The 13,413-nt window shown below is 40.4% G+C and overlaps 1 protein-coding gene across 1 annotated transcript in view; it reads right to left on the reverse strand.

The window, feature by feature from the left end:
• The window catches only part of LOC126426608 (Golgi integral membrane protein 4-like), a 141,934-nt gene that overhangs the window by 104,370 nt on the left and 24,151 nt on the right, over positions 1–13,413 (reverse strand). Inside the window, exons 2-3 of the mRNA XM_050088500.1 lie at positions 11,245–11,352; positions 4,481–4,680 (exon numbers count right to left, since the gene is read on the reverse strand). Of these exons, the coding sequence (XP_049944457.1) occupies positions 4,481–4,673 (193 nt within the window). The 5' untranslated portion in view covers positions 4,674–4,680; positions 11,245–11,352. The remainder of the gene's footprint in view (positions 1–4,480; positions 4,681–11,244; positions 11,353–13,413) is intronic.

Consider the following 13,413-nt stretch of genomic DNA (forward strand, 5'->3'; position numbering starts at 1 on the left):
CTGTTCAACCCAGCATAATTTCACTGCATTATGGGAAACTGCAGTTCTTGCACAGGAAGTGACCATTAAAAAGGACACACCAAATTGCATTTGAGGATAACATGGTTGAAAATATCGCTTTTAGACAGTGGGTTTCAGTAGAAAGATGCAAATTAGAAATAAAGGCTAAGACCTCATCAGAGATCATTGAAATGTTTTCTGAAAACCTGACTACACTCTATGATTGTCTAGTAAAGCAGCAAAGCTCTTTTCTAGATGAAATCAAGGAAAACTCGAATGACTGTGAATGTGTCGTTATACGTGACTTCTCCGAGAACAACACTTTTGTGATCCGAGATGAGGCCGAAGGTTATCATTGGTCAAGTGGTCGTGCAATGGTGGGACCTTTTGTAGAGTATTACAAAGGCAGAGAACAAAACATAGCACTTCAGTTACATCATAAAACGACAGCATTCTACTGTTTACAAAAAAAAAAAAAAAAAAAAAAAAAGCTAACTCGGTTTTTAAAGACGAAATTTCAGACTGATATATAGAAGATATATAACTTTCCGGATGGCAGTGCAGCCCAGTAGAAGAATAAAAAGAACTTTGTAAACTTATTCTTACACGAAAAATATTCTGCTCATGGGAAAGGATCTTGTGATGGTGTCAGTGGCACTCCTAAGAGGCTAGAAACAAAAACGAGTCTGCAGAGGCAAACTCATACTCAGCTTTTTCATTGGGCAGTTAAAAACATTACACCAGTATATTTTGAATTTTCAACACAAGGAGAGTACACTGAAACAGAGAGATTTCTGGATGAGTGCTTTAGTCAACCTGATTCCATGAAAGGGGCACAGAAGTTATATGCTTTTATAATGACTGCCTCAAGCACATCAAAATGTTGGTAACAGTATAATGAAAAGTATAGTTGCTATTCACAATATAGTGGAGATGCCGAGTTGCAGAAAGGCAGAACAAAAAGACAGTCAGAGAGATAGTTTTCGCCCAACAAGACATTTGTCAAAAATAAACATACACACAGGCTCACACCTGTGCAAACGCAACTCAAACACACACAACCTCAGTCTCTGGCAGCTGGAGTCATAGCCAAAATATTGGTAAAAACTTTTTCAGATGCAACAGAATCTACTGTTGAAACAGTTACAAAATCTCCTAAAAGACTGGCTTTGAAAGACATTCATGCATATGTTACCATTGTCCATGGCAAGAAATTGTGATTAGCTTATATTTTAACAAAAGACAAAGGTCTTGATGAAGTTAAAGTTGCTTTCCTTTGCCCAGCTGACCCATCAGTGTTTTACGCAAATCCTATAAAGTCAGATATTCTGTGGTTATCTATAAATGGTATTCTTTGTAAGGCAAACCCAGTAACACCAACAGGTTGAATATATCAGATTCTGGGGGATGAAACTGTAAAAACAAAAGAGTATTGAACAAGAAGATCATAAACAAAAGGAGCATTTAACTAGAAGTTCAATCTTAAAACAAAGACTATTTAAATCAGGTTTTGCTAGTGACATTTGGAACACATATTAAGAATAATATTATGTATATTTCTGCTTAACTCTATAAATTTTACAAAAATGTCATTTTCTTAGTGAAATGTGAATTTTTGAAATTTTATAAATGTGTGAACCCATCACAGTTCTATTTTCATACATAGGGAATACATGAACAATAATGTGAAGCATCATAAATAATTTTTTGAAATTTTTCAAGATGCATCTTTTGAGAAATTAAAAATTTATATTTCCATTTAAATTTAAAAAATCATCTCAGACTCATAATGTGTTCTACATCACAGGAAAGCTGATGGAAAATGCTGCAAAATAACACCTCTCCTATCATTTACGCTTAATTATAAGAGCTGCAGCAGCAATTTGAATTTATAATGGTGTAGTGTTTGTTGGCGATTTTTCACAATTTAACAATGCCAAATTTTCAAAATGGGTCAACGGATTTGAATAAAATTGGGCTTTTTTAATTTACCCATATGTTGTATTGTATGGAACTGGGGACCTAGAAACAACAGAGAGCCTTCGCTCCCGCTGTCGCCCTCAGTGGTTCACAAACCCACAACAGGCTATAGCAGTCCATTCACCCCATCACCACCAAACACTAAACCCAGGGTTATTGTGCAGGCCAACCCCCAGTGGACACTCCCCCCCACCCCGCCCTCCCCCACCCCCAGAAACGTGTCACACCAGACAAGTGTAACCCCAATGTTTGCGTGGTAGAGTAATTATAGTGTATGCGTAGGTGGAGAAAGTGTTTGCACAGCAACCGCCAACATAGTGTAACTGAGGTGGAATAAGGGGAACCGACCTGCATTCGCCAAGGCAGATGGAAAACCACCTTTAAAACCATCCACAGACTGGCCGGCACACTGGACCTCGACACTAATCCACCGCGCAGATTCGTGCACAGAAAGCAGTGCATTACACTGCACGGCTAACAGGGCAGGCTATCCATATGTTTGTTACCTTTGTGCCAAGTTTCATCAAAATCTGGGATGGGGAGTAAAATCACTGTGTTGATTTGGGATGGAATTACCTGGTGTTCGTGGGAACTATCCAGACAGCACAGGCTACTGGCCTCAACCTTCATTCGTCATTGTCCTTAGCCATATAGCCCCTTTGCTGTTCCCATTCCAGCATTACACAGCCCTCTATTCCACCAACTCACCAACAGTCGCAGTGGCCTCAGTAGCCAGGGACTGTGTGTGTGTGTGTGTGTGTGTGTGTGTGTGTGTGGGCGCGCGCGCGATTGGCCAAAAGTTCAGTTCCTGACAGTCTTTCTGTTGAGCCTTTCTGCAACTATGCATTTCCTGTATCTGGTGAGTAGCAACTACCCTTTTCATAATTTTGATAGATTCCTCCCTAGATTTTCTGTTGTTAGATAAATAAATAGGAAGAAATACCATTTGTTCCGTAGATCCACAGTGGGTAGCTTCTCTAAGTTGTAGAAAATGTAAAATTTACAAAAGAAAAGATATGCTAATTTCCTTCCACACAAACTAAGTGACATGGTACTCAATGAAATATAAGAGGTAATTAATCTTAAAGATGTTTCCCTTTACTAACAAAGAGATAGAGGGGCTGGTCAGTTCTTACCTCAGCTCAGTACAGCCGATAGATCCACAAAACAGAACAGAAATTTTCTGTTTTGTTTATGTATCGGCTGTATTGAGCTGAGGTAAGAACTGACCAGCCCCTCTATCTCTTTGTTAGTATGTGTTTCACATCTTTATATGAGATTTTCCATTAATCATTTGGATGTTTCCCTTTAAATGTTTATGTAAACCATCATAAATGTGTAAATATGTATACACAAAAGTGCACAAGAATTTTACAAAACTTACAGACACTACATTACTGCAGTGAAGATGTACCGAAGTTAGATTTTACACAAAAATCAAACTATTTGATCATTTTAATTACAATTGCATCAATTGGCCCTACTCAGAAATTCACAAATCGAGTAACAGTTGTCTATCAGCAAATGAGAGACTTCTCTTCAAGTGTACTCTTTCAGTAGCTAAACTTTTTGTGGTTGCTGGTAAATTATTCAAAATGTATGTTCCACAACCTTTCTGCACTAAAGTGAGGGCCTTTAACTAACGAAGATTATTATTATTATAATGAAAGCTCTGATGGAATGTAAATAATTTATGGGATAGAGGCAACAATTCACCAAACAGTACAGAAGCAGATGTGTTGAGTTATCAAAAGGTTATTAGCTTTTGGATAAAACCTCTTTCTAGCATTAGAGTGCACAATGTAGTGATACAGGTGTGAGCACACGATCTCACTGTTTTACTGCAGGACTGACAGGGCAAAAACAGCAAACTTTCACGATCAGTCCATCTATAATGAAGCTGTGTTCTGTGAAACTGTTGGACAGTCCAAGACTAAAATTAAGTAGTACAAAGTATACAATTACAATTTTTTGCTCTACAAGAGGAAGAGTGACACTTGGAAAAAGTTCAATGCGGTGGTCCACACTTCAGACATAAATTATATAGATTATTTTTATTTCTAGTAGAGATTCCATGAACTGAGATGTAGGTTTAGAAAAATAGAGACTTTTTTATAGCACATTTCATTAAGGAGCAAATATACGGAGTGTCGACAAAGTCTCTCCGCAGTGCCGTGTAATTGTTACCCACGCGTGGTGTACAATTGTTTGCCTGTCTAGGTTACTTCCCTTCGAGTGGACTCTCCCAACATTCCATTATGTGAAAATTTGTAAGTAAAAATGAATATTCAATAAATTAATAATTTTTAATTCACCGAGTTTCATTTTGGTATATTCACTGCGGTATAGTGCACACGCGGCTAACAATCGTACGGCACTGCGGAGAGACTTTTTTGAACACTCTGTGGAGAAAACAGTGCTTAATTCCCAATTTTAGAGTGAACCGTTAGTAAGTGCCGGTCGGCTTTTCTGGCGAAGTGTCCTCGCAGCCGGCACGTACCTTCCATCTGTGCGGCGAGCACCTCCTGGTGCTGCATGCACTTGCTGGCGGCCTCGCGCAGCTCTCCGAGGTGCACGTGCGCGCCGTGCCACATGTAGGTGAGCGCGCCCACCACCAGCGCGCCGCACAGCCACGCCGCCGTCCGCCCGCCCCCGCGCCACGGGCCCCTAGGCAGGCGGCCCACGCTCGTCATGTCGGCGCTGAAGGAAGGCACGGCATGTCAAACTGGCGGAGTGTTTCGTTACTTAAAGTGTTACTGACACAGTTGTAGCCTTTGGAAAAATGTCAGTCGTCACAAATGAAAATAAAACAGCAGAATTTATTAACGACTGTTCTCTATAAACGTACTACGGAAACTTTTTCACACTGCCGAGAACTTAAAGAGTGGTTTAAGGTCATCTAAGCATTTCAAAACATTTACACTTACATCTCTAATAAAATATAGACAAACTCACAAATAGTGCTGAGAGGGATTGAATAGCACATTTTCATCATATCCTTTGTTTTCCTTAATGTTAAGAACTGTATTTTTCTCCTTCAAAAAGCTGAATGTTTCACTGTTAAAAAGAAGTGTTTTTTTATTATTAATAAAAACAGTTTCATCTATTTATGCAATGTATACTATTCTTTGTTCGGGTATCGTAAAACCTAACTCTTTTTGCACTTCCATGTATTTGGTGTCTCTAATGGAAGAATACGTGTGTGTGTGTGTGTGTGTGTGTGTGTGTGTGTGTGTGTGTGTGTGGAGGGGGGAGGGGGGGGGGGAATCAACTGACAGTAAGCTGCAGATTAAGAAGACAAAAAAAGCACAAAATCCAATACTGTAACAAGCCGGGTGCTGTGGGAACAGAGCGACTTTTGTCTTCGCCGAGCGATGTCACTCGCTGTCCCGACAGCATCGCCTTTCTCCTCCCGAGAAGCCTCGATAATAGTATTTGATGGACACGTGTAACATCCCCTTATTGAATTCATTGCTCATCTATAGTTCACACAATGCTGTTTTACTATAATAAGTTTAATTTTAGTCTTAGTTTAAAGAAAACATCACTAAAGTATTGCAATTACTAGTTATGTATGACTTCTGTATTCACAAAATGATTAGTTGCATATAACCTGACAGGCTACTTTGATTTATCTTGACTGTGCAGTGGTTGAGAAATAATCTAAGCTCCACGTGCTTGGGGCACTGTGACTATCAAACATGAAAGAGTGAGGGTTTGAGTGAGTGGGAAGGTTCTCACTTACAGTGTAATGGCATACAGCCGGATTACGTTAGGTTGAATTAATGCTGTGACACTTAAAACGAGTAGATGAGTTTTCCTTTTTAGACAGCAAGGTAACGTTCAGTGGCATAAGCAAAGGCAATATAAAATGTGGACTATCGACAGCACAAAAAGCTTTCCTGAAAAAGAGAAAGATGTCTGTGTAGAATATACATTTCGTGTTACTCTCTGAAACTATTTGTCTGGAGTGTGTCCTTATATGAAATTAAATATGGACAATAAACGACACACAAGAGAACACAACTGAAGCTTTTGAACTGTAATGCTGCAGAAGAATGCTGAAAATTAGGTGGGTAGATCTGATAACTGATAAAGAGACAGTGATCTGAATCTGTGAGAAAAAGCTTTATTGTGCAATTCAAATAAAGGGAGATAATCAATTTTTGAAAATATAATATAAATGAATGGATAAATAATCAACTCACCAAGTGGCGACAGGGGAAAACACACACAATAAAGTTAAATTTAACTGCAGAGCTTTCGGAACCAATCGTTCCTCTTCCTTGCGCAACAGCTGAGGGGGAAGGATGAGGGATGTCTCGGGTTTTCAAATATTGCCCATTGCAGTCCCTGACAGTCAATCTTTTCTTCTCATCCAGCCCGGTAGGTCTCCTGTGAGCCGGAGTTTTGGGCAACTTTTCCACAACTCTCCCCATTTCCTAAATCTCGACAGTCCTTTTCCTTCACCCTTCTTCCTTCCCCTTTAACCCTTCTGCCAGAAGAAGGTGCCCCTGTCTCCAAAAGCTTGCATACTTACTTAAATTTTTTGTATGTGTTGGCTCCTGCTGTTGCTTGGGAGTAGATTTTTTTTATCTGTCCTGCTATATTAAACAATATACTAAAACTGTGTACTGCCTATGCTGTGTTTACAAAATGCTGTCCAGGACATAAAAATTCTAGTAATGGCCAAGGTAAGACTTAAAACCATTACAACTGTAAACTTGTATCTGAGGATGCCTCCAGAGGAAATAAACAATATTGTTTAATAAGTCTATCACAATTGTCAGATGTGAGGTCCGCCAGTTATGCAAAACACCATTTTCTCTCAGTACCCAAACATGTTTCGGCACCACTGTGCCACCATCAGTGGATTTTCGTTTTTATTTATTCTTTACATTTGGTGTGCACGAATTTTCCGGATCACTTGTGTGTTAATTACTACAGGTAGCTTGTCATGTTTTCGTGTGGCAAGCACTTCCATTCTCCGCATCATGCAGCGGTGTTGTGATGCACACGTAACTGTAACAAGTATTTTCCACAAATAATATAGTAAAACACTTTTCACTTCACCAAAACACAGTGTGACTGTGGTTTGTTGTGTGTCCCAGCCCACTCAGACTGGCGGACCTCACATCCAACAATTTTAACTGCAAACACAGCCAACACAAGGAGTTGCAAATCAAAATGATGAATAGAAGTCTATCACATTTCTTGGTAAACAAATACCATTAAAAAGCTGTCAGCTTCTTTTTTTTCCATTCTGATAAATTCAAAACTTTTTCAGTCTCAAATATATTACCATAAATTAACTGAACAATAGTTGTAGAAAATTTAAAGTGCCTGTTCACAGCCCATATTAGACAATAAGCTTCCTTGGCCTTTGAAACAAGCATTTTCTATAAATTTTAAAATTTTCCCAGCAAACTGTATATTCAAAGGAATTTTACACTAGCAACTGATAGTCATTTACTACACTCCACACTATTTCGACTGAGCACATCCCAGTCATCCTCAGGTGAGCCATCGAAGACCGACAAAGACATTGCACATTCTGCAATTTATTAGCACGCTGTAAGTATTCCACACGTGTCAAGATACGGTGGGGGAGTGACCACACTATCCAGTGGGCACCATCCTCGGTGGTGGAATTGTGGCACTAGTCCATTCTTTTGTCACAGCCACTGGCATACTCTACCATTTACGATTAGATCAATTTCTGTAGACAATAGTGCTCCACACATTACCCACCTGGTAGCCACTAACACTATCACGGTTCATCAGATTTTCCACTGCGTGAATTTCCGCGGATTCTACAATAATAGCATCCCAAAAAGATGTCTCTGTGCCCAAAATTATTGCTTCATCATACACCATCTAATGTCCAAGCTGCGGAGATACAGTATTCGGCAATAGCAGACTCACACGGTTGAAAATATGAGTGCATCATTTGTGTTCATCGCAGTACGGTTTCACGGCATGCACCGTCTGACCTATATAAGCCGCACCACACTGGCAAAGCATTCCGTAAATTCTAGCCTCCCATAGTAACAAATTATCCTTCACTGATGCTGGAAGATCCGCAATCTTAGATGGTGGACAGAAAACCACTTTCAACTACGTAAATTTCAGGTGGAAGTGGTGGAACACTATTGTCTGCACAATTTGTTCTAATCATAGACGACAGAGTGAGAGGCAATTCTGAGGACAGACTAGTTTCAGAATTCCACCAGAGACGGCACTGCCCGCCGGACAGGTGCGACAATCTCGAAATGTGCGCGAAATATTCAGAGCGTATTAATAAATTGTGGAACGAAATATTGGGGAGGGTAGTTAACAACTACTGACTGCGAGCTCAAAACTTCTTCGGACAGAACATTTGTTTCTCATCAAAACAAAAATCTGCCAGATGAAGTTCATAACCAGTGGCGTTCTTTCCTCCAATGCCATCAGCAAAAACGCGAGCACTACTGCTTCACCTAAGTCCTTGCTACACGACTCACGTCGCTGCGGAAGACCTGTCCGACACACCCACCCTGTAACGTCCTACTCCAATTTCCTACTATCCTATCAAAGGCAGGGCCACGTGTCAGAGCGGCCATGTCATGTATCAGGTCTACTGCAGTTCCTGCACGGCATTTTACGGAGTACGGCCACCGACCAGCTGTCGAGCTCTTATCCTTTGTGCTTGTGTGTCAGTCAGACAGAATACTGTTCGTCCCAGTTAATTTCTCTCGAGTTATCCTTATTTTATTTTATTACATTAGACATAAGGCGATGGAGAACACTCTGGACCAGAGGTATAAATATCTATGACTGGAAGTTAATTTGAACTCTTAGTACAGAAAAGAATCCAGTTTATAAATTCACTGCAGTGTCGAATACTAAACTTAAATCGACCGAGCGACATTTAGTGTCCAGCTAAATTAGGACAATATGTGCTCGGTAACACCGCTAAATCGGCTTCTGACACAATCGTCATGCTTCGGTTACAGGTATTAATAGTACACTGTCGATACACAATACTTATTACTGAAGGCTCTGTATTGTATAGATGGAGGAAAGTAAGAAGAAAAAAACTCTTCAAACTTCTTCGATCTTAGTGATAAGAAAAATATTATTCCAAATTTGTGCAGTGTGGGAGTGTTAACAACAACTTCTTTATTATTTAATTGTTTTTAACTTGTATCTATGGAAAAATTAATTCAATACGAGAGAAGGAAAGTTGCTACTCACCATATAGCGGAGATGCCGAATCGTGACTGGCGCAATAATTGAAAAACGAATTCATTATTTTATACTCTCACTACGTTGTGAACTGACATCTGCAATCGATTATGACGTAACCCGCAAAATTGTCAAAACAGATCCTCCTTGATGGTCAAGTAATGCCACATAAAATTTATGCAAGGTAGATTCAGCTTAATCCGGTTTCATTTTTTGTATTAAACTAAGATCAACTATTTTATACAGTTGGCTCTTAATACTGTTAATGTACACATTAGTGGCTGGAAATATTACACTTATTAAAATGTTCCAGGTTATTAAGTGACAGTCAAAAAAATCTCTGCTAATAGAGTATGTCTGCCTCTGAAGTCGAGTGGTCAGCACACCAGAGTGTCGAGCAGAGGGCCCAGGTTCAATTCCCGGTACTGCTGGGAATTTTTCCCTCGACTGCACGATGCCAGATGAGGCACTACGCGACTGTGGAGAAGCAGCTCTGAAATCTAGAAAATTAACAACGTCTGGGAAAGCAGTGTGCAGACCCCACGTTTCTCCGTACTGCACGCACACACGACACCAAATGGAAAAGAATGACACAGTGAGCTGTCACAACATCGCACGGTCTTCGGGACCCGAGTGCAGAGTTAAGTTTGACTTTTTTAGTGAGTCGAAGTGTGAATCAGAGTTCGACAGAAGCTGCAAACTCCCTCCACCCCCTTCCCATACTTGAATATGTCATCCTCAGATGAGGACAAAATGTTGGGTGTCTCCAACAAATTCATTCGACCACAACACAACTGGCTGGAATATTTCAATAAGTGTGACATTTAATACTCACAATGCTGAAGTTTCAGTGAGCCTCCCATTTTAGGGAACACCACTGTAAACAACCTCTCCTGATGACCTGGCCTGTCATGAGGTATACACGAGCATCAGAAGCAACATCGTGTTCGCGGTCCTAATACATCCAGTTTGTGTAGGAAATCCATGACTGATGTCATGCAGAACGCTAGGGTTTGCTCCTTGAGTAGTGTGTGTGTGTGTGTGTGTGTGTGTGTGAGAGAGAGAGAGAGAGAGAGAGAGAGAGAGAGAGAGAGAGAGGGGGGGGGGGGAGGGAGGAGGTCACGGTCACACTTTTTTTTTCTTCCGTCCATAGTCATAGTGTATTCAATTAAGGCTGTAAGACAAGTAATACTACACGAAATTTGTGTGTTACTACACTCTGCGAACATTAAATGGAAGTTGAACAAATAAAAATTTAGACAACTGACACTGGGAAATAACTGGTAGCACAATACTAACATTTCCACACAGTTAACTTCAGTCACTACATACCTTACACATTAGGTAATCACTATGTTACAACACAATAAATATCTCACTCATTACACAGCGATGCTGACTCAGTTTTTCAGGATTGCAAATTGGAAGCTGCAGTACAGAAAATGGCCCAGAGGTCACCACTGTGTGTGTGTGTGTGTGTGTGTGTGTGTGTGTGTGTGTGTGTGTTATGAAACAATGTGTATAGTGTGGTTGGTCGTTGTTTTATGGGAAGAGACCAAACAGCGAGGTCATCGGTCTCATCGGACTAGGGAAGGACGGAGAAGGAAGTCGGCCGTGCCCTTTCAAAGGAACCATCCCAGTATTTGCCTGGAGCGATTTAGGGAAATCACGGAAAACCTAAATCAGGATGGCCGGACGCGGGATTGAACCGTCATCCTCCCGAATGCTGTATAGTGTGTGCAGTGACTGATAGTGAGATATGAGTGAACAGTGTGGCATTACATTATTTAATCAGTTATTTGTAAAAAAAAAGTATTGTATACCAGCAGTAAATCTAATGATTGTCTCTAACTAGAAGTCTGTAAATGTATATGTATACAAATTAGCTTATTTTAAATTGATCTTAGCTTGTTAATACTTTGACATGTCCTATATCCTTGTAAAAAGAGATCTACGGATGAATAAAACTGCTACTACTGCTAATACTACTACAAATAATCTGCTTTGCAGCACTACATAATGACAGGAGCATCATACCTTTAGTTCAGTAGGGAAGCGTCATCAGGTTAGCAGCTGTCAGATGCCTGGTTTGGCGTCAGGTCGGTACATTGGGTTTCTGAGGGGTCGTTTTGGCAGACTGCCGACCTGTAATATACGAGGCACTGTAGAGTGTCTACAGGAAACATAACTCGACAGATCAGATATACTGTTTAGTCTGTAACCCCACAGTGTAGCACGGGAAACAAAAATAAAACATATTTACAAAACAACGGACGAGTGCACGTCCTCTACACCGATGATGGTGTGTGACGATTCTGGAGGATATGGTACAACTCAAAATTTTAAACCAACTTTCATTTGTAAGTTAATGCAACAGTTGGTCATAAAGTTTTAATTATCACTTCAAAAAATTGAAGTTACATAATGAATGTCTTATTTGTCAGCAGGTTCACATACACCTTCATGGTACTCAGTGCTGTAGCACAGTAGGCAGGTGAAGTACTGCGAGAGATTAAGTGTGCAGCTGGGAAACAGTTCTTTCTTTCACTCTCTTCCTCACCGCGACTACCTGTCTTCTTTACAATCATCAGCCTGAAACATATTGCCTTACCAGCAGGCTTAACTGCCAGTAGTGTTGCGTTTCACTGTTGATTTATGGTCCACTATTTTCTTCCATTTTTTAAGCACAGCTTCACTGATAAGGATGCAAATGCTAGACAGCAAGTCTCTACTGTAAACAAGAAACAGATGGGAAAAGCCTTCCATTCATGACGTTTTAAACAAAATGTGTAACAGGACAAAAAAGTGCACTCAGGAGTTGTATACACACTATATAGTCCGATTAAAATTACTCGACTATTGACAACTGTCACTTGCCGTTACGGTGCCGCCACACTGGTTGCCGACAACGGCTCAGTTACAGGCGACATACAAAGATGTCGCGTCATTTCGAAAACACGAAGCAACGACGGCAGCTGCCACCGCGAGGTATGGCAGAATCTCAGATGCTCTGTCAACAGCCGATTATAAATGACCGATGACTGAACTGCGGCAGATGGCGCGAATTTAAACTCCTGTCCTAGCCTAACCAAAATTTCATGATTTGCGATGTATCCGAGAAAACTGCGGTCAACAGAATTAAAATAACAATCACGGCAATAAAAGCTAATCTCTACGAGCAAACTCGACACAGGAAAGCTTCAGTTTCTGCACAGCCCGTTCCTGGATTTCTGCAGTTGTGGATCGAATCACAGTTTCTGCAGTTCCTTCGAGCTGCAGTTCCAGGCAACACAGATCGACAGTTGCCACAGTAATAGCCAGTCACCATTTCTGTGTGATCGTCAAATGGTTAAATGTCAACTGTCTAGTGAAATTCAGATTGAAAGACTGAACTTATTAACTATCGCTAGACAGTTATCCAAGCTGGCTAAGAGTCTTCAGGAACATTTTCTCCGGTGATTCGGCAGATATTTGCAGTTCCATTTTTGCAGCTGGAGTCAGCCCAAACGAATACTGCCGACGAAGCCTTTCACGTGACATCCCGTGTCGACAAAAAGCGTCAGTTTGCTTCCTGTTATAAACAAAATTATCTTTTGAGCAGAATTTAATGTGCCTATTTATTAGAGCAGTCTGAAATTAGTGTAGTGCAATATTTGTTTTATCCATAGGTTATAGCTTTTTGACATTGTAATTCTGTCAGAGACAGCGAGGGACTTGGAAGAGCAGTTGAACGGAATGGACAGTGTCATGAAAGGAGGGTATAAGATGAACACCAACAAAAGCAAAACGAGGATAATGGAATGTAGTCGAATTAAGTTGGGTGATGCTGAAGGAATTAGATTAGGAAATGAGACACTTAAAGATGTAAACGAGTTTTGCTATTTGGGCAGTAAAATAACTGATGATGGTCGAAGTAGAGAGGATATGAAACGTAGACTGGCAATGGCAAGGAAAGCGTTTCTGGAGAAGAGAAATATGTCAACATACAGTGTAGATTTAAGTGTCAGAAAGTCTTTTCTGAAAGTATTTGTGGGGAGTGTAGCCATGTATGGAAGTGAAAGGTGGACGATAAACAGTTTAGACAGGAAGAGAATATAAGCTTTCAATATGTGGTGCTACAGAAGAATGCTGAAGATTAGATGGGTAGATCACATAACTAATGAGGATGAATTGGATAGAATTGGGGAGAAGAGAAGTTTGTGGCAC

The sequence above is a fragment of the Schistocerca serialis genome, chromosome 11 (assembly GCF_023864345.2).
Source record: "Schistocerca serialis cubense isolate TAMUIC-IGC-003099 chromosome 11, iqSchSeri2.2, whole genome shotgun sequence".
Taxonomy (NCBI): Eukaryota; Metazoa; Arthropoda; class Insecta; order Orthoptera; family Acrididae; genus Schistocerca; species Schistocerca serialis.